At 38.3% G+C, this 21122-nt stretch overlaps 2 protein-coding genes across 8 annotated transcripts in view; one reads left to right on the top strand and one right to left on the bottom strand.

The window, feature by feature from the left end:
* The window catches only part of APAF1 (apoptotic peptidase activating factor 1), a 36643-nt gene extending 28920 nt beyond the window's left edge, over positions 1-7723 (bottom strand). For 3 of the 5 annotated variants that reach the window (XM_054069755.1, XM_054069776.1, XM_054069786.1), the window contains exons 1-6: positions 7626-7719; positions 6494-6604; positions 4920-5061; positions 4446-4635; positions 2935-3132; positions 1734-1917 (exon numbers count right to left, since the gene is read on the bottom strand). In XM_054069755.1, the coding sequence (XP_053925730.1) occupies positions 1734-1917; positions 2935-3132; positions 4446-4635; positions 4920-5057 (710 nt within the window). In that variant the 5' untranslated portion in view covers positions 5058-5061; positions 6494-6604; positions 7626-7719. Of the gene's footprint in view, positions 1-1733; positions 1918-2934; positions 3133-4445; positions 4636-4919; positions 5247-6493; positions 6605-7625 lie in introns of all 5 variants that reach the window. The other 2 variants (XM_054069762.1, XM_054069769.1) reach the window with 2 other exon arrangements.
* A 55-nt stretch (positions 7724-7778) lies between these two features.
* On the top strand, positions 7779-20827 carry IKBIP (IKBKB interacting protein). Of its 3 annotated transcripts, none has more exons than XM_054069846.1 (5): positions 7779-7935; positions 8789-8933; positions 9759-9974; positions 11393-11510; positions 12435-16059. In XM_054069846.1, the coding sequence occupies exons 3-5, from the start codon at positions 9784-9786 to the stop codon at positions 13263-13265; spliced, it is 1140 nt and encodes a 379-aa protein (XP_053925821.1). In that variant the 5' UTR covers positions 7779-7935; positions 8789-8933; positions 9759-9783; the 3' UTR covers positions 13266-16059. The 3 variants fall into 3 exon arrangements, with proteins under 3 accessions (XP_053925821.1, XP_053925828.1, XP_053925837.1); XM_054069862.1 differs by having other exon boundaries at positions 7788-7935; positions 16048-20827; XM_054069853.1 differs by lacking the exon at positions 8789-8933 and having other exon boundaries at positions 7787-7935.
* The last annotated feature ends 295 nt before the right edge of the window (positions 20828-21122 follow it).

Raw genomic sequence — 21122 nt, 5'->3', positions numbered from 1 at the left:
TGGTTTTGAAATGGCAAAAAGCAGTACAACTAGAGAAGTTTCATAATCAATTCTTGTCCCTTTCTATTGAGGTGCAGTCATCCTCTGCAATACCCCTATCTAACATCTATTACTTTACCTTGAAACAGGTTAATGAACGTTGCCAGGTCAATAGCATCCTAAATGAGGTATCTGACAGTCCGTAAGGAAGACACTGCCACAGCTGGCAGTGAAATGCCCTCAAATAAAACTAAGTGGCAATTTCTTTCCATTATCTCCTTCCCCCTTAGCTTTTTCAGCACAGAGGTGCTGTTTTGACAAAATGTAGGAAGTACTTCTTAAATATGTCACTTTGTGCACTACAAACAATACAGCACAGCACAGTCTATCGACTATGGCTGGGCAGTCGTGTTACTTGGATATACTGTAGCTGCCAACTTCAGAAACAGTCCATGATACCATAGGAGTACATCTTACAAGAAAAGAGCACGCAGGTCTCCCTTCTACTCAGAAGGGACTGTAATGTTCTGGATGAATTAAACATTTAAATTCTTCTGTATTCAAGAGTTTTGTTCGGTCTGTTAATGAACAAAAAATAACAAGAACTGTGTCTACATACCATATGGAAACCTGTACTTTCAATTGAAAGGTTGCATTTTTCATATAATATTTCCACAAAAAAAAAAAGATTTCTTGAGGAGGATTTCTTGAGTGCTTTTCAAATCTTTTCTTCATAAGAAAGATATTTTTTCCCTGTACAAAAATGTCAGTACTCTTCTGCTCTATGTCGTCTATAGAGATGGAGTATTATTCTTGACATATCTGAGTCAGGCGCAGCTTTGTTTAGTTTGCACAGATTGAAATTCTCAACAAATAAGAAAAACTACAGCTCAAAGATGAAAAAGCTGTGCAGTGACTGAGACACTGCTTGATTAAATTAAGTCACTTTTCCTGAAGTTTGAAAGAAACTGGTTTATTGGCGATAATTGACAATACTGTGAAAACCCGCTTTTACTTTGATAACTCTAGACCAAACACTTTAAAAGACATCATCTGTGCTGGAAAGGAAAAAATTTCTACAGTGATACACACCCTTTTATTACTGTTGATCCTCACACATCAGTGAAGCATTCTACATATACGATGAGAACATTGAGAGTTAGAGCAATTCTTATTCCAAACTGTTCATTCCCAAACTTCATTATTTAATGACAAATAATTACTCAAGTGAATATGACTCCTGCACAGCCGATTAACATATTTTGTTAGCAGAAGCCTTATTAGCCTAGTAAACATATTCATATCTAGGACAAGTTTACAATGTGTTCCTTCAGTTAAAAAAACCAAACATCTAAACATCATAAAAAAACCCAAACATCTAAACGGGGCAGAGTTATACTATGTCCATTATACATCTGCCTCTAGCACCTATCTACCCTTCAGCTTGTGTACACTTATCTGAACTTACTTATTCTTTTATCGTATGCAAGTCAGTGACGTATAAAATTTTAACAGGAACGCCTATAAAAAAAATTACAATTCTAGAAGTATTGTCTGCTTCACCTTAAATAACACCTCCTAATTATCTGCAGCAAAAAAGAAAAAAGGGAAGCAAAAAAATGTAAGAGTTAGTTGGTTTTAAAAAAAAACCCACCACAGACATGTAACCACAACACAGACACTTTAGATGGTTAGGCAAAGTTACTTTACCAAGTTTTATCTGTTAAAATAGTGTTTCATTTAACTGACAGTACCTGGGATATTTGCGTAGCATCAGCAAACGAAGACGATCTTTAGCCTCCTCAACATTAAGTGGTGGTCTTTGTGAAAGAGTAGAGTCATGTTCCAATCTACTACAGAGATTTTGAAGTTTTATCAGGAGCCCTGCTTTGTCCTGTTTTCCAACCGAGATCCAGTGAACTCCCCCTGGAAAGTAATCTAACAAGAGAAGTAGTATTAATAATGCTATACATTCAGAATCAGAAATATTTAAGAGCCACTTACCACAGCAACCATACCTCCATTTCAATTAAAACATAAAACTGTTAAGTCTATTCCAAGCTAACCTTGCAACTCTGCCATTAATACAGAAGGATGATTCTATAAGACAACTACTTTTCATTTTCAAAGCAATAGGCTGTGTAAGGCAAGTTCCCACAGAGAACTTACACTAGAACTGATGCTGTTGTCACTCCCCTCTTCATGCCTTCGTGCATGTTCCTTGACAACCCCTTCTATGTTCACCTTCCTGCTGGTCTGACTTAAGTGTTTAATTTTCTCACTCTGTACTGCCGTAGGAGTCCAGAGTCCAGGATGTGAAATCTATCACAAAACAGTGAACAAGGCCTCTAGAAAAGTCAGCTGCAGCACAGGATGCTGTAGTTTGTGTCCCTACATCATGTTTTCTAATGTCTGAGTCCCATTTCCACCTCCAGGTGTGTTGGCAGGGGTGGGGCAGGAAATAATTCAATGGTTTCACTTATGATCTGTTTTAGGTTGAAGTGTAATTGCTCCTCAAATGCTTGTGATTATTAAAACATATGCAAAACTTTGAGAAGGATTTTTTAAACTCACATAGCAAGGGGAAGAGCCTGAGGACTTAAGAAGAAATGCCCTAAAGGAATATAAACTAAATAGGATTATTTTGAACTAACAGAAATAAAAACTTCAAGTGAATTAAGGACATATCTACTGTGATAAAGCAAAGCAGTATCCCAGGTGAAAAGCTACTCATAAACTTTTCTCATAAATCAGTAAAATATTTAGTGGTCCTAGAGACCTAAATGGTTATGAAAGCTGTATATCGCAAGCAAATATTTCAGAAGCACATAACAAATTTAGAAACCTAAATTATATATTACTTTCAAGATGACATAAGATGCTTCATCATATATGTCCAAGATGCATGTACCAGTAGTAACTTGTATAAAAATATAGACATTTTTCTAAAAGTACCTTTCAAAAGCTGATGATCCTTTAAAGCTTCTGCTGTTAAAACAGTCTTCCCGCAACCTGCCATTCCATAAACTGTGACCCAGCCTGGATCACTCCCCAAGCAGCGCAGTTTCTGCTTAATAGCATCTACTAGTTTTGGTCGAGTGACAAACACAACTGGTCTCTGTGGTACACCTCCTTCGCAGAGAACTGTCTTAACTAAAAGTAAAAACAAGAAAGAGGAAAATTAAAAATCATTTCCAAGTGTGGTGCCTCTTCAAATCAAACAACTCTTCATCCCAAACAATTAGCGATTTCACCCACACTCCTTGTGTCCCTTACAAATGCTTTAAAAACCACTGGGCCCACAACACCAAATACTGAAAAAATACTGCTTTTTAGAAATATATTACTTTAGAAATAAGTTCCTTAACAGTTAAACTAGTCTCCCACATACGTTAGTATTCCAATTACTAACTACATTTTATGCAAGGTAGTTACATCAATCCCTGGAAGTGAAAAGATAATTAACAGCTCAAATAGAAACTGTGGCAAATGCAGGAGCTCAACATTACTATAGCCAACTACCAAGTCACTTTTGTAGCCATAAGTTACCGCCCAATGGATGCAGCAGAAAATAAAACATGCTATATAAGGCTTTTGCTTTGCAGTCAACAGCAGAGCATTGTGATCCAAGCAAGACTTTTTTTGATTTAAGCTAAGATAGCACAACTTCCAGTAGAGCAGGTAAAGCACAGCAAGAAAGGAAACGTGCACTTTATTTGTCCACTGCTGGCCACAAAGTGACCGTATGCAGTGCAATATTATACCAATAAGCTTCGGGAAACCCTACTAATGTAATCAAAATTCCCCATGTTTATGACACTTAAAATGCAGAGTGCCAGTAAACGTGTCAGGTAGTCAGTCATACATAGTTTGAAAGTTCCACAGTTCAAAAGTTCTTCCCATTAGAAACTACCAATTTATGTCATGTTAATCAAAGATGATACTGATGACGAGTCAGGTAAAAGTTAGGAACTTATGTAGTGTAACTGAATGATCTGGTGGAGAGAATTAAGTAATCTATTATTATTAACTAGATCAGCTATTGGTATGTAGGCTGAGAGACTACAGATTACTCTTCAAGATAAATACCAGAATTTTGGAGGCTACCACTTTTTATGTTAGATTAAAATTCTTTAATGTATACACATAAGAGTTTGTCACATACAACAAAAACATTATAATTTAGAGAAAACTGTGAGAGCTTCATGATTCCCATCTTTTAAAATAAATATTACTTAATATGAACACTTTCAAGATGACCTACAGAAGCTGTAACTGTTGAAATTCTCCTGATACGTTAAATATATGAAATATAGAAATACTGACTACTCACTACCAAAACAAGTCAATGCACCATCTACTCCTTCTTAACTGGAATAAGTATTACAGATAGTCACTTAATAAGGAATAAAAAAAGGCAACTTGTCTTTACTTTCAAGCCCAAGAATTGCTGTAGTTACACTTACCATACGAAGTCATTCCATCCACCGAACTCTTTCCGTTTCTGGAGGAGATGGCAGGTATGCCGTCCTGAAGAAGCGCAGCAAGATCTCTGTACCCTTCATGAAGTAGTGCATTATAAAAGGATCTGTATGAATTATTATCCTTTGTTAGGATGATGTTTATTAGCATAGCTGCTCGCTCCCTCTGTGTACTCTAGAAAAAGACATTATAAGAGATGTCATACAAAACTAAGAGACCTTAGAAATCTTCTAATCTATCACTCTGTCAACTATAGATTGTTTAGTTACAGAAGTAGCCTTGAACTTGACCAAGCCCTTAACTTGCCCTTATGAAGTGCATAAAAACTGCATGCTAAGTATATGCTTAAGAATTTACTGAATCCAGGAACGAGATAGACAGAAATTACTATTTTTAAAAAAGATGGTAAAACATGTGAGTAGACTAGGAAGATAAGTAACAGTAAGAGACAATTCTACCTGTTGTCTCACTCTCTCCTCCTCCTGCAATGTTAGTACTTCATCAGAAATCATATGATCCATAATATAAGAGGTCTTGATGTCTTTTTCCAATGCTTGGCGATTCATAAGTAAGTAATTTCTACTCTTGACATCCATATTTCTCCAGTGTGAAAAAGAGAGGGTGAAAAATAAAAGTCAAGTTGGAACCAGAATGTAACGTACAAGTAAAAAGTTTTTAAAAGAGCTTATGAATTTTGGTTTGAAATTCAGAAAAAGTAGCAGAGTAGCTGCATTAGTCGAAAATACAGTGAATCTTCGGATCTTCGGGCAAGCTCCTACTACAAACTGCAGAAAGATAAAAACTTTTTTTACTTTCTGTCTTGATAAAGAGACTTTCATAATATTGTTACATTATACTGTTTATGACTCACTAGCCTAGCTTGGCTGGACAGCACAGTAGCATCAGGAAAACCTTGGGAAATCTAATATTCCTTTTCAACAGAGTAAAAAAGGCATATTAATAATTGAGTTATAACAGTTCACAAACTACTGTGAATATGAACAGTAGTCTTGAAATATTGCTTAGATGTCATATACTATTATGTTTAATAAAACCATCCAGCTTAGCATTATTATAATTAATCTGACTACAGTATTTCTGTGATTGCCTCACTTGGGAGACACACAGAGAAGGTGTAAAAAGAATTTCAATCCTTCACAATTAATTAGACCCCACAGTAAAACTTTCGTGCTCACTATGTAAACTGAAGTTTTCATTAAAAAAGCAGATATGTACTGCTGATTCTGAAAAAAAAGGGAAAAAAAATCAAAACAATTTTCCACATTTCTATGTATTTATGTTTATAGACACTCGCAGAACTAAAGAAACACAGCCTGTGCAAGCTGCACATATACTAGGAAATTGCTAGACGTCTCTATGAAAAGATCTTCTCCCTGCCTGCTACATCCCTCACATTTTTAAGTCGTTGGATCATGTGATTGGGATAACAGGATGAGAATGAGGACTGGCCTCATGGCTGACAACACAGGGTAGAACTATGACAGAAAACAAACTCCCTGTGTAACAAATCCCATGAGAGAAACTCAATGTCGTCTCCAGGTTCAAGACTTCATACAAGTTCACTCAGATCTGGACACACAATTGAAGATGCAGCAACCAAACAATGCTGCCAATGACTGAGCTATACCTTCCTTTATCAGCATCTGATATACAACTATAAACTTGCATTCTTCTTCTACGTCATAAAAAAAAAATTAGCCTGAAGACAATATAAGGTGAAAGCTATTGTCTACCACGAAAAGGTTTCTCAGTACTGATCAGCTAACCCAAGAGTCTCTAGTGATCAAAATTATCATAGAGTCATAGAACCACTGAACGGTTTTGGTTGGAGGGAACCATGAAAGTCACCTAGTCCAACCCCCCAGCAGCGAGCAGGGACATCCTCAACAAGATCAGGTTGCTTAGAGCCCCATCCAACCTGACCCTGATCTCTCTGATCCCACTCCTGCACAACGATCAAAGATTTCAAGGCAACTGCAAGCTCCTCCACAGGGCCTGCTAAAGCGCTTACCTTTTCCTTCGCTCCTTCCTACAGGAGCCTGGGAGATGTAAAACAGCTGCCTCTGGATAAGCCAGCAATGGAGCACTTCTTCCACCAGACTGACAGAACTACCTGTTTTCACTGAAAATTAAGCGGTTAGGGAAGTCGTCCCACCGCACCACTTAGGAAAAGAGGATTTGATAGCTCCCAGGTCGAAAAACATCCAAGTTTTTAAAAAAACTAATAATCATAGAATCACTGGGTTGGAAAAGACCATTGAGATGACATAAGAGGAGAACTTATAGTGACCTTCCAGTACCTGAAGGGGGGCTACAAGAAAGCTGGGGAGGGAGTGTTCATAAAGGTTTGTGGTAATAGGACAAGGAAGAACGGGTATAAACTGGAGAGGGGCAGATTTAGACTAGACATAAGGAGGAATTTCTTCACCATGACGGTGGTGAGGCACTGGCACAGGTTGCCCAGGGGAGCTGTGGCTGCCCCATCCCTGGAGGTGTTCAAGACCAGGTTGGATGGGGCCTTGGGCAATCTGATCTGGTTGGGATGTCCCTGCCCATGGCAAGGGGACTGGAACTGGATGATCTTTAAGGTCCCTTCCAACCCAAACTATTCTACGATTCTATGATTACCGAGCCCAACCGTACCCGTCCGCTATTAAACCATATCCCTGAGCACCTCATCCACCTGTCTTTTAAACACCTTCAGGAATGAGGACTCAACCACCTCTCTGGGCAGCGTGAGAACCCTTTCAGTGAGGAAATTCTCCATCATGTCCAGTCTGAAACTCCCCTGGGCAACTTGAGGCCGTTCCCTCTCGTCCTGTCACCTGTCACTTCGGAGAAGGGACCAACACCCACCTCTCTACAACCACCTCTCAGGAAGCTGTAAACAGTGATAAAGTCTCCCCTCAGCCTCCTTTTCTCTAGGTTAAACAGCCCCAGTTCCCTCAGCCGCTCCTCATAACTCTTGGATCTCCAGCCCCTTCCCCAGCTCCGTTTCCTTCTCTGGACACGCTCCAGCACAATCGCCGAGGCAGGCGCGAAGGAAAGACAAAACAAAAGCCACTCAGCAAAGCGAGAAGACAAAGGGCTCCCTCGCCCCCAGACACGCCACACGGAGACCGAAAGAGAAAGCGGAGCCTCACCAGGAGAGCAGGAGCCGCCGGCACCGGGCCCTCCCCCGGCCCCCCGCTGGGAACCACCGCCGCTTCCTCCTTCCGCGCCTGGGGGTGGGAAAAGCGCCGGCCCGGCCCTGCCCGGCCCCTCGGAACCCAGCCCCGCTCTCGCACGCCGGCGCAGAGCCCGGAGCGACTCTGACGTGGCTGCGGGAGCGGCTGCCGCAGCGCTGCCCGGGCTGGAGGGGGCGCTGCCGGGCGTGGGAGTGCGGTACCGGGCCCGCTGCACCCCGTACCGGGCGTGGGAGTGCGGTACCGGCCCTGCTCTCCCGCCGCGCAGGTGAGTCCCGGCTCGGTCCCGGGGCGGGGGGATGCTGGCAGCCCCACGGGGACGAAGGGGATGTGGAGGGTCCGGCAGGCTCGGAGGGTCCGTGCGGGAGCCGCGGCTCGTTCCTCCCTGCGGCTGAAGTTGTCCCTGTTAAAGCTCTCTTTCGTTATTGTAACTTACTCATAGGTGGTCGCCATTCCAAAGATGCTTTTAAAGTTAGAAAAACGCTTTTTGCTGCTTTTGGGGGAGAGCAAGAGGTAAAATGGGGTTTTTGTCCATGCTTCAACCTCTGAGGTGCATCCTAGTGCTGTGACTCGCAAACAGCTCTAAACTTTATACCTTGTGACAGACTTGGACTTTAAACAGTGCCTTTTACATATGCATGTGGCTGTGCAAGTGTATTTAATATTTAAATACTTATGTTTCGACGTGTGACTAAGCTGCAGCACCTAAAAGTAAAGTGATCCAGGAATCATAGAATGGGTTGGGTTGGAAGGGACCTTAAAGATCATAGAACAGTTTGGGTTGGAAGGGACCTTAAGGATCATCCAGTTCCAAGCCCCCTGCCGTGGGCAGGGACACTTTCTTTCCACTAGGTCCGGTTGCTCAAAGCCTCATCTAACCTGGTCTTGAACGCCTCCAGGGATGGGGCAGCCACAGCTTCTGTGGGCAACCTGTGCCTCACCACCCTCACAGTAAAAAATTTCTTCTTAATATCTTACCAAAATCTACCCTCCTTTTAGCTTAAACCCTCATTCTGTCACTGCACTCCCTGACAAAGAGCCCCTCTACAGCTTTCCTGCAGAGGTCCGCTTTAAGTACCAAAGGCTGCTATAAGGTCTCCCCGGACCTTTCTCTTCTCTAGGCTAAACAAGCCCAACTCTCTCAGCCTGTCTTTGGATGGGAGGTATTCCAGCCCTCTGATCATCTTCGTGGTCCTTCTCTGGACTCACATGAACAGATCACGTCCTTCCTGTGCTGAGGGCTTCAGAACTGAATGCAGCACTCAGGTGAGGTCTTATGAGAACAAAGTAGAAAGAAGCACAACATTTTTGTCTGAAAGTGTGCTAGACCAAATGTACACTGGATCTATTCTATTCTGAGGAATGTGCTGGAAGATTTTAGGCTTAAAAATTCCACTCTCTACTTCCACTTGGCTGGTTAGATAGAATATGAACTTTGGTGCTTTTCAGAATTGCGTATTCACATTGCCTGAGTCTATTGGAAACTTAATTTTAGCAAAGAGGAAATTAGAGCTTTTCTTTTATCTAGATGCATTTTGTTAATTTTTTGTATGTTGCTATTAATGGCTTTCTGTTAACTGATGTCTGTGGTTTTACAGATGACATGAAATCATTACAACAGAAATATTTCTAAATTAAATCTTGATTTGCAATCCCATCTTTTAAAATGAGAAAATTCACTTTCCCCTTCAATTTGGAGTAGGTAATATTTTTTCATAAATCTACAAGTAAATTGCTAATAAAATTGTGACGGTAGTCAACTATAAAAAGAAATCTTAATGCTTTCAATCCTTGTTATTTTTAAATATATCTTCAAAATGGCTTACTGTACAACTGCTGGAACATTTCTGGAAGGTGAAATTAGGAAAAGATTTAAAAGTCAGGTCACTGAGAAAATATGAACGTTGTGCTCTACAGTACTAAACAGCTTTCACAAAGTTATGGAAGTATTGTGACACATAACTAGATTACACAGTAAATAGTGAAAGAAATATTTTGGTGGTATATTTGTGTAACTAAAGGGCAAAATTTTATATTTGGAGATGCTTAGAAGTAACTAGTCTATTTTGTTGGGATTTTTTTTTTCCTTAGCTCTTTTGCTTTTTAAAAACACAAAATGTCTGAAGTTAAGCATAGGAAAAAAGTTTCTTCATTCAAGACCAATGAAGGCTCGCAAAAGGTTGAGAAGCACAGTAATTGTGGGAAGCTGGCAAGTCCCAGGATCAGCAGTAATGAGAGTTCCTTTTGGATGGACTCACGGACAACCTTGAGCATAATTTCCCTTGCCATGTGCCTGGTGCTGGCCTGGTAGGTAACCCTATAAATAGATTTCAATATTTTCTTTTGTAGTCTATACTGTGTTCAGTCATGGGGGATATGATTAGTTACAGTCAAATATAGTGTTTGGGTTAGACTACTCCAGAAACTTATTAAAGCTAGAAGGGTCAAGAAAAGAATAGCAGCATTCACAAGTGTGGAAACGGTGTACAGTGAGGAATTGAAGAAGCTTGATTTGTTCTATCATGTTGAAAGTTTAAAAGGTGCCTTGCTCATGAATTTTAAATACCTTCTTTGGGAGACTACATCTAACTTTAAAGAGCAACTTAATCTGACAATAAATGCAAGGCTCATTTGGCAGGTAAATAATAAATCAACAGTAGAAGTGAAGTAGAGTTTTCTATAAATAATTTGCTCAGCAGTGTCCTAAACTGTTCATGAGGGGGCGTCTCCAAGTACAGATCAAGTATCTTTGAAAAGATATTTTAGAATATCTTAGTGGCATCAATACCTTATTTTCTTCAGAAACAGGGCTTCAGGCAGAAATGATATGATGAAATTCTCAGAACTTTAGTGCAAGAAGTTTGTCTAGAATGTTACACTCTAGGTATCAGACTGAAATTTTAGGTAGAATTTGTTCTTATTTTCATATCACATAGGTTTTATTATCTAAATCTTTGAGACACAGAACAACTTAGTAGAAGAAAATGATTAGGGAACCTTCTGCTTACCATTTTATGTATATCTGTTTATATCTGTTTTGCATTTACCTATCTATAGTTAGCATTTGAGCTTTTATAGCCTAACTTAATCTGCCTAGATTATTGTAGCTCCTTTGAAACTTCTAATTTCTATGCAATATACTAATAAGCATCAATTTCTGAAAGCACAAGTATTTAAAATAAACTCTGTTGTTCTAGATAAAATTGTAACTACTGAGAGGACCCCTGAACAGTCTGCAATAAGCCTTGTTTTGGGATCAATAAATATCAAGCAAAATCCAGGTTTTTTTGCTTGGTTTTCTCATTTCCATTAACTGGACAAAGTGCTTACAGTTTCAAGCACCCAAGTTCACAATAAATGAATATTGACTGTATATAAAGTACCGGATTGCGTTCTCTCCTGTCTGTTCAGAGCTAGCATCATCATGACAGTAGTCTCATTGGACATTTTTCCTCTTTGAACGGCATACTGTGTAAAAATGAAGCACATCTATGGATGTTTCCTGTTTTTTCCACCTCTATTGAAAGGTAACTCCCATAGGAAGATGGACCGACTTCTTTAAACCCTAATACTTTTTGCACTCATGTGTTGATCTACCAAAACCTGTAGGCACAAACCCTGCAGTAACAAATTGTTGTGGTTGGGGTTCTGGAGCACTTAATTAGCATGTATATTAGTACATATTATGTGGTTACGTTTACTATTAATTTATTGGCAATTTGCAGGTTACTCTTTCGGCAATCAGGTCAATTCGCTGATATGGAAAAAAAGTACAATTTCTTACAGCAAGAAGCTGAAAAATTCACAGATGTGGAAAATAAAGTTAATTTAATTTCTGAAAAGGTAATTATTAACATCTTAATTGGATAATCTCTGGCAAACGTTTGCTGTTGTTTAACTTTCTTGTAATTTAGTTAAATTTAACTGAAGGTTTTAAAATGAATTTTCATTATGTGTTCTACTTGCTTGTGAATAGGCCTTTGGACAATATTTCTTGTGTATACATATGCCAATCCATACCATTGTTGAAGTATGTTAATATAGTTGTTGTGTCTCAGTATTATTTTGTAGACACTAAACAGTTTTTTAAAAAACTTATTTGTACACATACACAGAACAGTACTGGTGGAATGAAGTATAATTCTAATAGACATTGTTTTGAAAAAACAATTTACAGGTATTTTTATGTAGTAGAATTGTTCTAATAAGAAAAATATAATGAAATGATAGCAATATTTTTTCATTGCTATTTTATGTTCTTATCTGTGTTTGATGTTACTGTTAAAACCGTGGGCTGGCTGATGAATTATCCCCTGTATCTTACAGATAATGATGGGGGAACAGCATGGCTTATGCCAGTGATGTTGGTTTAGCACTGATCTCATAATGATGTAACTTACAGATGATATAATTTGGATATTTATATACTACACTTCAGCTTGCAAGATGTTGCATGGGATTTAGGTAATGTGATGTATTTTACAAAAAAACAACCTGAAACCGGCCATGGAAAATAAGGGATTAACAACAAAGAAAATGACATGTATTCTGTAAAAATTCAACAAACATAACCCTTTCTGTGACATTTTCGTGCTAAGTTAGTCAACAGTATTTTAAAGATGAAGCATGAAAACAAATCATATGGGAGCATTGTAACAAGTAAAGTAGCTTCTAAGGGACTTCATTCTCTGTTAAATGAATGCAAATGGTTTTCGATTCTTAATTTTGTTAAGTAGACATAGATATTGTTTTGTGTTATAAATGCAGCTTGAGTCTTCTGAAAGCACCCTGCAAGAAGCTGCTTCATCCATCTCTGTGATGCCCGAGTTTGAGCAGGAAATATCTTCTCTTCATAACATCATAAATAATATTCAGTACAACGAACAGACTTTCTCTATAAAGATGCAGAGCATTACTGAGAATTTTGAAAACGTTAGAGACTCCTGGAGAAGAAGCTTGGATGAAATGAACACAAACACTAGTGGTTTAAAATCTGAAGCAAAGTTCATACATGCAGAAGTTACTTCCCAAATTAATGAAGTTGACCAAAGAATTAAATCCCTTTCAGAAAGAGTAAGAGATTTGGAAGACAGCACAGCCAGAAATATTAAAACACTAAAAAGACAAGAAGATGATGAATTCTCTAGAGTTGAGCAAAAGTTGGGCTTGCACGCAAAAGAAGTTGAAAAGCTAGAAAAAGAACAGAATAGTCTGGTAGCCAAGGACAGAGACCTCAATCAGAAACTTGTGAACTATGAACCTAAAATTGAGGAGCGCAAGACACATTTGCCAACAATTGAAAATGCTATTCACTCGATTCTTAGACTATCAAGTGAATTGCTAAGTATGGAGAAAAAGGTAGAAGACTTGTCAGCACAGCTGTATGCTGTGGAAAATGATATGTTGACAACTGTTTCTGATACAGTGGCGATGCAAAAGGTTCTCGAAGGCATGCAGTATAATAACAGCCTACTGAAAGTGCAAAATGAAATAGTGGTTGTAGAAGGAGTAGTGCCTGACATAAAAGTATCTTCAAAAGCAAAAGAAATAACTTTAGAAAGCTATAATTTCAAAAATGACCAGAATGGAGATAAGTGAATTTGGACTTCGGGTTTTCCTTGATGAAAGAGCACTTTACTGTAAATAATGATGATTCCAACATTGTTAAGGTTAGCTGAAATATTGTCATCAATACGCATTGGATCAGACTGAAAGGTAAACATGATAAAGAGGTAGAAAGCAAGATACACTGTGGTGGAACATGCAAGGAGTATTTTCTTAAGGATTATTTTCAGCTTATTTATTAAAAGTTTATTTTTATTGAAGTGGAATTTGAAACAAAGTATTTAGATTTATGAAAAAATCAAAGTCTGAGACATCAGATTAAAATTTATGTTTAGCATTTACTACTTTGGTTTTTATATTTTTACTTTTTGTATTATATTCCACAGACTTGTAACACAACAGTAATTTTCATATCTCTAGGCAGATACACACATACCTCACTTTAATGTATTATATACGATAATGGTTTTGTGCTTAAGGTACAGACTTCTCAATGTCAAAGTTGTTACTGGCATCTACATATTTTAATATGTGCAGACAAGCACTAAATACACTTTTAACAACTGAAGCATAGATACAACAGCATTACAGAAAACACTAGTGAGGTACCCCTTACGCAATACATTCTTTTGTATTTTTGTACTTGAACCCACTTTTTGTACATTTATATGGAGGGGGTTTCACAGCAGCTGGTGACATCTTTTATTTCTTTGAGCCCATGCAAATAGCCTCCTCAGACCTCATTTGCAGCCTTTTCAAGCTTTCTAAAATCACTGACATAGTTTTGTTCTGCCATTGAAGTCATTGGACTACATAGAGACTCAAGTTCTCATTAACTCATTCCTGTTAGCTTCTTCCATCATTTAATTTGAAAATTTGATGTGACCAGTCACTGTATTAGTTTAGCAGGATTTTTTGTTGGTTTTGTTTACTTGTTATGGTGCTGTTAGAAACAAGTGCTAACCTTTTCTTCAGTGCATGTTCTCTGTTAAGCATTACAGGACATGTCTGGCATTGCTTTGTATTGCAAAGGGGAAAAAAAAAATTAACATTGTCACTGACATGGTTCACTGAACTTTGAAAAACAAAGAGCTGCAAAAGCAATTAGTGAGAGCCATGGAGTTATGTTCTTAGGGGCAGGGAATATCTAACTTATCCATAGATTTAATAGATGAGCTTACACAGAAGTAGTAGTGCTACCTAATAGGCCTGGTTGCTGTTCATTGAAATTTGTATCTTGGGACCACCATAAGTGTATCTACAGACTTATGTCTTGATATTTCCAACTCATGATTTCTGAACTTGGAAGATTGCTTAGTAGACAGTATGAACCCACAACACTTGAGCCTGATAAAGTCAAAAGTTGTTAATTCTGGTTTTGTACATTCATTTATCTAGAACTCTATGCAGTCTTCACTGAAGAGTTAATACTGTAAATTCAAGAGACTATTAAGCCAGTATTTCTCAATGTTAGGAAGTCTTCACGTTTAATATAACTTACGTATAGATTTGTCTGTGTACAGTCATATTCAATAAAAATATATTGTAGTGAATCGCCCTGTCCTGGTGCATAATCTAATTCAAAATAAATTGCTTTTCCAGAAAGGGTATGAAATAAATAGTGTTCAGTGTTCCATTAAGAATACTATTCTGTATGAAATGTTTTTAAATACTTTTCACAAGTATATTCCAGTTTTTTTCTACCTCATATGTTTTGGGGGAAGGGTGGCTAAATTACCAGTGGTATGTGCCCCAATTTAATGTCTTTCATCAACCTCAACTCCCTTGAAAGCTGAATGAACGTGACATTGAACAGGAAATCCTGATCCTGTGAGGGCATTAACAAGACAACAAGCACAACAATCTAAATTCTGGTATTTTGTTTTTAAGCAAACAGTTCTGTGCTAGTAAAGACTGACCAACACAATAAATAGTTAAAAATATTTGTTTCTTTGGTGATACTTTTACTACTAGTATCAATAAAAGGTTTTGTAACTTGAAACTAATTGCAGACTCTTAGAATGCATTTCAGCTTGCCCATTTGTTCCTTCCCCACCCCCCCAGGTTCCACACTGACTTATTGGGGACTGAGCAGAATAGTATCACTTGGATATTTTCCTTTCTTCCTCTCAAATTTGAAACCCAAGAACCAACTGTTTAAAAAAAACAAAACAAGAATTGAACTAGCAAATTTCGCAAACTCCAACAGTAGCATGAATGATCCCTCATTAAGGTAGCTTTTATGGAGGCAGGCTGTTAATGTTTTTCCTGTGAAGTAATTTGGTGGCTGTTTAAACAAAAGGGAACCATGCGTCATTCCTTTAGCTTTTTCTTCTGTGAATGCTATGTTCAAAATACGTATTATAATCACCAAAATAAAAACATAGCAGTTAATTATGGTCTGTAATTTTGAATAAGAGAATTTTAAAGCAGACATCTTTCTAAAATGTTTCTGAATATCTTTTATGTGTCATTCTGGATCACACTGGTAATAGGCTTAACACAAAAAATTCTATAAGTCAGATTTGTGTTTGATGACTTACGTTTTCAGAGGTGACACTGAAAAGTCATACAGCACCTTTCCGTAATTTTTGTTATAGTAGAAAAAGTAGTAACACTTGAATTTATGTGTACTGAAAGGAAAAATAAATTTTTTTGGTTGTGTTGCAGCAGCAGAATTTTGTTTCCAAAGACAAGGTTTGTGCTCAGTTTTGATATCAAAATAGTAAAATATTTCATTACAGTACAGCTTTAATTTTCAAGCGAGTTGTTAAGCTAGAAATCTTGTCAATTATTTTTATTTGTATCCCTCCAGTGTGAAAAGACTTGGAACTTAATGGAAGAGCTTGAAGATCCTCAAACAATTTCTCATATTAAACATCTGCAAGAAGATATTTATACAATGAAAACATGGTGTAGCAGCATAATTAAAAACCAAGAGGAACTGCACAAGAATTTAACAACACTTTTTCATGCAGTTTCAAGTGTTGAACAGAATGCGGCTTCTGTAACAAAAAACATAACTTTGACGATTGTGACAGTAAAAACTGACATAAGGCGCATTTCAGGCCTAGTCTCGGATATGACCGCACTGACAGATTCTTTGCAAACACTAGAAGATAAAGTAGAAAAAGGTGAAAAGAAGACAATAAAAAATATAGGTGACCTGCTTACCAGTAGCATTGACCGAAGTACAGAACTACAGAGCTTGGCATCTAGTAATGCAAAAAAAATTGAGCAAATTAAGACAGCATTATCTGAGTTAAGGAGTGATTTTAACAAGCATTCGGACAGACTTTTGAATCTTGAAAGTGACAGAGCAAAAGTTCTGAAGACAGTTACATTTGCAAATGATGTAAAACCCAAGATGTACAAACTTAAAAAGGATTTTGCCACCTTGGACCCATTAATAAGTGACCTGACACTGAGAATAGGAAGACTGGTGGAGGATGTTCTACGACGGGAAAAGGATATTGCTTTATTGAATGAGAAACTGGCCAATCTAACAAGAGTTCGAACTGAGATCAAAGATATGAAAGATGAATTAACGAAGATTTCAGACATGAATTGATCACTCTGAAATGCCACTGCCTAAAGAAGAGTAGCATTTGAGGAGTGACAACTCCATCGTATGTAGCACTAAGACAAAAGATGATATTTAAAGGCTTCATTTAGAAGCTTGTTCAATTAAATTACTTATTTTATAAAATAAAACACTGTTAAAGCATGAAATGTTGTTCCTACCTTTAGAGCTTGCATTCATAAAGAATGCAGGACCTCAGACTGACAGATCTTAAGCTTCCTTTTCTCCTCTAAAGGAGAGAAGAAAATTGTGGCTTCCAGGTAGAGATCAAGCCACGGTAGCAATTTAATATTTGTCTCAATACATTCACTCTGTGATTTTTGAACTATAGCTTGTTACAGATAAACAACTGTTGATTTCACTTTCAACACCCAAATGAATAACCTCAACTCCTAGAACACATATACCAGTGCAAAGCTGAGTACACAGTCCTGTTCATGGCTCCCATGGGAAGTTAAGTGTGTAGAAAAATGTTAGAGCCATTAATTTCACTTTATTGATAGATGTACACAAACTACTCACTCTTCCCAAGAAGTGCAGGTCCAAAACATTATGATTCTTCTAGAAACTTTGTTGCTACAAGCAACTTTTACTTGGAAAATAAATAAATAAATATCTGGATTTAAAGTTTGCACACCCACTGTGTTGTAGTAGTATCATGTAGTGATACTCTGGCTATCTTTGCTTTTAACTTGGCATGCAGGTACAGAACTGGCCAATTATATTGTCGTGAACTCATGAGGTTCAACGAGGCCAAGTGCAAGGTCCTACACCTGTGTCAGGGCAATGCACAGATTCAATACAGGCTTGGGGACAACATTATTGAGAGGAGCCTTGCAGACAAGGACTTGAGGGCGCTGATAAGAAGCTCAACATGAGCCAGTGTGCGCTTGCGCCCTAGAAGGCCAACGGTATCCTGGGCTGCATCAAAGGCAGTGCAGATAGCAGGTCAAGGGAAGCGATTCTCCAGTTCTACCCTATTCTCATGAGAACTAACCTGGCCTAATGTGTCCAGTTCTAGAATCCCCAACATAAGAAGGATATGGAACTGTTGGAACAGGACCAGAGGAGGGCATGACAATGATCAGAGCGCTGGAGCACCTCCCCTGCAAGGACAGACTGGTGTTGCTCAGCCTGGAGAAGGCTCTGAGGACACCTTAGAGCAGCCTTCCAGTACCTGAAGGGGGCCTTACAAGAAAGCTGAGGAGGGACTTTTTACAAAAGGCACGTACAGATATGAACAGGGGGAATGGCTTTAAATTTGAAGGGGTAAGATTCAGATTGGACATTAGAAAGAAATTCATGACGACTGTGGTGAGACACTGGAACAGGTTGCCCAAAGAAGTTGTGGATGCCCTATCCCTGGAAGTGTTAAAATCCAGGCTAGATGGGGCCTTGAGCAGCCTGGTGTAGTGGGAGATGTCCCCACCTGTGGCAGAAGAGGGTGGAATTGGATGATCCTTAAGATTCCCTCTAACCCAAGCCATTCTATGATTCTATGCTATTGCAGCCAGCAACTCTTACAAGGGAAAACAAACAAACAAACAAAAAAACCCAAACCCAAACAAAAAAAAAAACCCACAGAACCAACCAGCAACAGCATGAAGTAATCAGAACTCAAAATTACACAAGCAAAGTAATCCAAGCATGTTAAAATCTACTTTCAGACACTGGAATAGCCAGGTCAAGAAGTTTCTGCTAGCAACGCCTTTCTCCCATATCACGCAAGTTCCAAAAATCGTATCCTACAACAAGGCCATGTAGCTACTAAGCTCAGCTATCCAAGGTACTCATATATGCTACAAAAAAGCAGAAAGTTTATTGTTTTCATTGTGAACTACATAATTTCTATGTAGAAATGTAAATTACAATTGTTTGCATCATTACAGCCTATTTTAAGATGCCACAAACACTTCAGCAAGTATCAGCACATTTGAACTGTAGTACAATCTGACACAAAAATAGGGTGTGAATGGAATTGGTATTTCAAATTCACATAGACTATTTGCTTAAAACCAGAAAGCCGATCTCAGTGCCAGTACTAGCAAGAAAGAATGTTTTCTCCTTCACGGAATAAAATACACAAGCAGCATATACATAATCAATGTTCTAAAAAGCTCTTTTGGGTTTAGTGACTGGTTTGGAGTTTGCAAAGTTATGCTATGTTCAAAATGGACTCTCTTCTATACAGGACTTCCTCTGCAACAAAAGCACAAGTCCATCTGAAGCACTGTGGCTACCCTGCTCCATCTTCTCAACTTCCAGTAAACAACTACATATTATTCTATAAAGTACAGTTACCAATGACAAAATTGACCTTTCAAATGTATCTTTATACTACAGTTTTCCCACTGAAGACTATTTAATTTCAGTGGGTGACCCTTTAAGCAATAGCGTTTTATAAGTTAAAGCATCCGAGCAAGGCTATGGTTGAATGTCAATGAAGTCAGCTCCATCTCAGGTTTTCCACTGAAACACAACACTGGATGCAGTATTAAGTATATTTTCCCTTTCCCAGTTACAAAAAAAAAGAACAGAGAACAGCTGGCTGCCTCGTGTAGTCTTGCCTCAGATTTACCTTGATAAGACTATCTGAACATCTAAGATAGTTTTGAATCTATTTTTGAGCTGCAAGAAAATGGATTTAAGGTTCCCTTATTACTTCCTGCACATTTAACATGGCCACACAAAGGTGACACAATTCTAGAGGAAAGATCACGTGATTTTGCTCCACACATATAATGATAAGGAGTATCGAGAAGCTTAGCTTCTCATTGGATTACTTGACAATCAGACTACCCCACTGTATAAGCCACATTTGTCTCCACTCTTCTGTAAGCTTTAAAAGTTGACAACATTTTCAGTATTGAAACGAACTTGAGAAGCTTTCCAGCAATGGAAACTCTTACAGTAAGAGTTAAAACTCACCTTTCAAGAAGCCACGATACTCTGCACACACAAGTGATGCTGCTTTCTCTAACAAACTGAATGACACACAAAATTTAACTTCAAAAGCTGATTTAACATCAGCGACCCTTGACACGAAATCAATTCATTGTTAATTTTCTTCCCTAAGGAAACCCTTAGGAGCATTTAATGATTCATTAAATAATATTAAACCTTCCCAGTCATGGTGGGGCAACAAGACATACATACGTATATCATGAAGTATAGTTAATCCAACACCAAAGCACTTCTACAAATGTTGTATTTAGACCTCTGGAATTTAGCTTTGCTGTGTAACGCAGTTGATACCAGCCACTCCAAGAGTGTGCTTAGCATCATGGTGACTGGGAAACAGTAGGTTTAGAATTTACTCCGTGTTTTGAAAATTCAAAATAAGGCTCAGCTTGCTTATCTAGCATAAACATCCATAATCTTGGAAGTCAGAGGGTTTTCCCAGGTGGAGGGAAACTCAGTGCTATGTAAAAGGGTAGCAGGAACATCAGACTCCAGCCTGATGCAGAGGTTGGTACGTTTATGCTACTCCAACGGTGCCTGCTTCAATTGTCCTTTTTGACTCTGAAGGACACAAGGAGCCATGCAAGATACGTGAATGCCAAGCTAAGTTCAGCATCATCAACTCACATACTGAAAGGCAACATATCCAGTTTTGCACGTAAGACACCCAAGCTCCACCTCTACTAAGCAAACAAAGCAGTACTGGATATAGTGAAACCTTCATATACTATTAATATTTTCCTGTATTTTTCTCACCATGATTATTAACCATGGGTTCTAGAAAAGGCAAAACACAGAAGCCAGCATGCTCATCTTTCCGTAAAAGACGGAAAAAGAACAAATTCATTGTCTTGAAGCATTGTGCGAGTGTCAAGTCTTGCATACCTAGATTTTTTTGAACACCAAGTTAGGTCCAAAAAAAAAAAAAGTGTATATGGCTTCTTGCCTCTTCAGAGGTGCATGGTTCAACTAGGACTCAGCATTAGTTAAACTAACCAAAAAAAACCAAACAAGCCACTGATTACCAAAAAAAATGAAAAATTAAGCCACAGGAGTACCAAGTGCAAGGAAAAGCTGGCCAGTTTATAAAACTCTACAATATGAAACAAGCCATTTTTATTTTACTGGAAAGCTGTAGTAAGCTTTTAGTCTTTAAATATCTTTGAGACTCTTATCATCAGCTTTTCCTGTGTTAAGGTAGCAGCCACTGTTAAATTCCACAGTACAACCAAAAGGACCAAGTTCTTTGGTGCGTTTCAAAGCCAAAAGAAGCAGAAATTATTCAAGTAAGCACAAGTTAGTTTATGTGGGGATGGCCACCCCAAAACAAAGCCAGAAGAAGCAGA

This window comes from Cuculus canorus, chromosome 1 (assembly GCF_017976375.1).
Source record: "Cuculus canorus isolate bCucCan1 chromosome 1, bCucCan1.pri, whole genome shotgun sequence".
Taxonomy (NCBI): domain Eukaryota; kingdom Metazoa; phylum Chordata; class Aves; order Cuculiformes; family Cuculidae; genus Cuculus; species Cuculus canorus.
Note: the sequence above shows the minus strand (reverse complement) of the source record. Positions and strands in the feature narration are given on the sequence as shown.